The sequence below is a fragment of the Trypanosoma rangeli genome (assembly GCF_003719475.1).
Source record: "Trypanosoma rangeli strain AM80 chromosome Unknown Tra_15.4_contig_00183, whole genome shotgun sequence".
Taxonomy (NCBI): domain Eukaryota; phylum Euglenozoa; class Kinetoplastea; order Trypanosomatida; family Trypanosomatidae; genus Trypanosoma; species Trypanosoma rangeli.
Window position 1 is genome coordinate 20,635 of NW_021705927.1, and position 3,834 is coordinate 24,468.

The 3,834-nt window shown below is 55.5% G+C and overlaps 2 protein-coding genes across 2 annotated transcripts in view, besides 5 other annotated features; both read right to left on the reverse strand.

Moving 5' to 3' along the window:
- The window catches only part of TraAM80_05552 (uncharacterized protein), a gene marked incomplete at both ends in the record, with an annotated part of 942 nt that extends 149 nt beyond the window's left edge, over nucleotides 1-793 (reverse strand). The window contains one exon of the mRNA XM_029382426.1: nucleotides 1-793. This exon is cut by the window's left edge and continues 149 nt beyond it. Coding sequence (XP_029237730.1) covers nucleotides 1-793 — 793 coding nt within the window.
- Nucleotides 794-1,057: 264 nt separating this feature from the next.
- Nucleotides 1,058-1,091: a sequence feature (GA-rich).
- A 79-nt stretch (nucleotides 1,092-1,170) lies between these two features.
- Nucleotides 1,171-1,188: a microsatellite.
- A 406-nt stretch (nucleotides 1,189-1,594) lies between these two features.
- Nucleotides 1,595-1,629: a microsatellite.
- A 69-nt stretch (nucleotides 1,630-1,698) lies between these two features.
- Nucleotides 1,699-3,399, reverse strand: TraAM80_05553 (uncharacterized protein; the record flags this gene model as incomplete). Its single annotated transcript, XM_029382427.1, has 1 exon — nucleotides 1,699-3,399. One exon carries the CDS (start codon nucleotides 3,397-3,399, stop codon nucleotides 1,699-1,701), a length of 1,701 nt encoding a protein of 566 aa, XP_029237731.1.
- A 170-nt stretch (nucleotides 3,400-3,569) lies between these two features.
- Nucleotides 3,570-3,598: a sequence feature (A-rich).
- A 131-nt stretch (nucleotides 3,599-3,729) lies between these two features.
- Nucleotides 3,730-3,772: a sequence feature (GA-rich).
- Nucleotides 3,773-3,834: the final 62 nt, after the last annotated feature.

Genomic DNA, 3,834 nt, shown 5'->3' on the forward strand with positions numbered 1-3,834 from the left:
GCGACTTCTTCACGGTGACGTCAGGTGCAGCTGTGGCGGTGCATGCGGCTGGCTTAATGGGTGGCGAATGTTGGCTCCGCTGCAGCGTGAACTTCCCCCACGACAGGCGACGCGTCAGCGACGGCTGTGTCTTCGCGTAAATGCGCAGCGCAGACGAAGGCAAAGCAGCGCCCACATTTGTTGGGCTGGGCAGACTGTCCCACGCAGAGCGCACAACGGCGTTCCCCACCCTGCTGTACGTCAGACATTGCATCGCCAATTTGTGGCATGCAGCGGTGAGTCGTTCCCGCGGCGCCATCACGTCCAACGCGTCTTTTTCTGCGAGTGACGCCTGGTGCCGCCCCCGTTCATCCACGCCGCTGGAAGCTTCATTGGAGACGTTTTCCAGCGAGACAACGTGGCACATGACTTCAGGCCGTTGTCCACGCACCTGAGGGGGCGTCGGCACGCGCGGAGAAGGCGCCTCAGCGTCCGACGGCTCGACCTCCTCCGCGGCAATCAGTGAACGCACTCTTCCTGGCACGCTGGTGGAAACGCTAGCCGGCTCCTCCATGACTGCGGAACAGAGAACGCAAAAAAGCAAAAAAAAAACGGAGAGGAGTTGACTTCCGTGGAAATCCTTTAGTGGGTTGCGAAGTCGCTTTGGTTGCTGGTAGTCTCCTTTTGTTTGCTCTGCTCTGCTCTGCTGCAAGGGAGATGCTGAAACGCTCGCAGGAATGCGAATCGAGAACAAACAAAGCCCACGCACGCGCCTAGTAAGAGCGGCAGGAAAGGAGACAGAAGCAGCAGGCATGCACATGTTAGCTGTAGTCCGCCAAACGTCTGGGTGACGAGTGGGAGGGGAATACATCCCGGTGGGGGCACAAAGAGGCATTAAGCACACAATACAAAAGGACAGCCACAATAAAAACAGGAAAACGAGCAAACAAACGATCACAATCACAATCATACATATGTCTGCATATATACGCACAAACTGGCAGACAGGCATAGCGAGATCGCCCACAGTGTGCGACATGCCAGCATACCTTCTGTGCGGACGCAGAGCATTAAATGCAAGCAAAAGAAGAAGATGAAGAAGACAAAAAAAGGGGGGAAAAGAAAACGTTGTCATAGCATTCATGTACATGCATACTCATTCCAGACTTCTCTCTTTTCGTTGCCGCTTCCGTTGTTGTTGTTGTTGTTTTATATATTCCTCTCCGGCCACTACTTTACCGTCCCCAACTCTCCACATGGCAGCGTTGCCCACACCGCGTACAACGGGAGGGCGAGCAAAAGAACAAAAAAAAAAATAGCGGCAGGTGGAAAATGCTGCAAGGGATCCAGTGAGAGGAGCACATTCGACTTGTGAATAGAAGAAAATACACCTCCACACACGCACAAGCAGACGGGAATGGGATGAACGAAGAGGCAAATCCAAAAGGGGAAAAATCAGGTTGTATGACTAGCCTCACATATCGACACGTTAAAAAAAAAAAGAGAGAAAAAGACACACACGCACAGACTGTAGAGAAACGGCAAAGCTGAAGGCATATCGTCCTTCACAGAAACCAAAAGAAGAAGTCGATGTGGGAAAAATAAAAAGATTTGCAACATAACCAGAAGAATAAAACAAAAAAAAACAAATAACATTAGTTACACCCGGGCAGCCGCATTCAAGCCGTCGGTGGTAACCTCTGAAGGGGGGCTCAAAGGCTACATCTCATGAGCATCCTGCAAGGAACGGGTATACTTATCGTAGAACTTCTCCACGATGTCTTGAACGCGCTCTAGGCAATCCCGCTCCTTCTCTAGGCACTGCTCTGCCGTTGAGTACATGGGCAATGAGCATGAAGGCTTGCGTACGCCATTGGTGGGAAGGGAGCTGGATAGGGATGGGCGCGGAGTCGAATACGAGCTCCGTCTCACGTTTCCGCCCTGGGAAGATGTGGAGCCAATTCGCATGAGAGGCGCACTTGACGCAGTGGCCACACGCTTCCGTCCAATGGGCTGCGTTGGAGTATTTATAACTGCCGGCCCAGCAGAAATACCACTGTCCGACACGCAAGGCAACATCACAACAGAAGTGGAACGTCCGTCAGTCCTGGGTTGCGCCGCAGCAAAGGAATTCTCCCCCTCGGGCTGTACGGCATGTGCGGCTGCTGTGGATGCCATCGCACACGGGTAGTTCACTGAGTTGGCGCCCATCGTCCCAGTTCCCAGCGCGTAAGGGGCGTAAGCCTTGGTGCTGCCCGACCCTGGCGGCACAGTCCTCCACACACGCGGCAGAAAATACCTACCAGCTGCGTAATTGAGCGGCGGCGTGGACGTGGCATCGACAGCCTCCGCCCTGCCGCCTCTCGGTGAAGCATGAACCACGTCCGGTACGATCCGCTCACACGTCCACTGCAGCGCCTCAAAGCGGGCGCGCCCCACGATGCGCTGGAGATCCAAAAGAATTGCTGCTCGCGGCGGTGACCCGCCAGGTGGCGAGAGCACCGAGCCATTCACAGGCGGCAAAAGCGGGCGAGGGTGAGCCGCCGCCGAGGAAGTGCGAACTCGCGGCCGCGGCCGCGTGGACCGGCAATCCTCCGGAAGCATCCTCGCCTCCAACTGCGCATCCCGCCTCGACACCACCTCTCCCCACGCCGAGCGAATGACAGACTCTGTCAGCGGCGTGAATCGCGCGTACAGGCGGCCGCCCTCGCCCCGCCTCAGAGAAAAACGCGGCCGCTGCAGGCCGCCCGCCCTTCGTTTTGACAAAGCCGAAGAAGCCTCTTTGCTGCCATCGCCGTCTGCCGCTGTGGAACTCGCCGCTTCAGTAACCTCTGGAAGCTTTTGGTTCTTAACGGCAGCGGAAAAGTTGGTTTCCTTGTCTTCAATGGCGCGCACGGCAGAGTCTTCTTCGTCCTCGTAATACAGGAAATCACACGGCTCATCCGCATCCTCCTTCTCGGTCGTGTCAGAGCTCAAGCTGCCCTCAATCGCGTGCCGCGCCTGCTCCGCCTCGTGCACCTCCTCAAGAGTGCTCTTTACCTCAGCTAAGCACTTCCGCTCGTCCTCCAGCGTCTTCTCCACCTTCGCGTAGGAGATCACTTCGGCTGACAAAGGCACCTCAGTGTTTGCCCCGGCAACGATGCCACCGCCAGGGAACATGTCCATCGCTGTGAGTCGCCGCTGCACATCGTCGCCAGAGTCTGCTGCAGGTGCGACTGCCGCCGCATCCCCATCAATTGCTGCGACCAACACGCCATCAGTGGCGGTATTCCTAGGCGATGCAGGTATCTCAGCACTCACGCTGGCGTCAGGCACGCGTGGAGAAGGCGCCTCGGCGTCTGACGGCTCGACCTCCTCCGCGGCAGTCAGTGAACGCACTCTTCCTGGCACGCTGGCGGAAACGTCAGCCGGCTCCTCCATGACTGCGGAACAGAGAACGCAAAAGAAAAGAGAAAAAGAGAAAGAAAGTAAAGTCCGTTCCGTAGGAGTCTTTGAATCCTGCCGCCCAGTCAGTCGTGAGTGCGTATCCCCCAGCTGCGGCCGTGTCGCTTTGTTAAGTTGTTCGCGCCTCAATGTGTTTTCACCTGAGCAAAAAGCAAAAAACAAAAACAAAAAAAAATTATCTAACATCCGCATGCATGCAGACGCACGCAGAAACCCAGAAGAGAAGAGAAGTGCAAATGCGCATGTGAGTTTCAATCCCACCACCACCAGCTTCACCAGCGTGGGCTGCACGCAGCATCTCCACAGAGAGAGAAACGGAGAAACAAAGAAACAAAGAAACAAAGAAAGATACGTTGAAGACGATAAAACCAGCAGACGCATATCATATACAAGAGCCCAGCACATAGACGG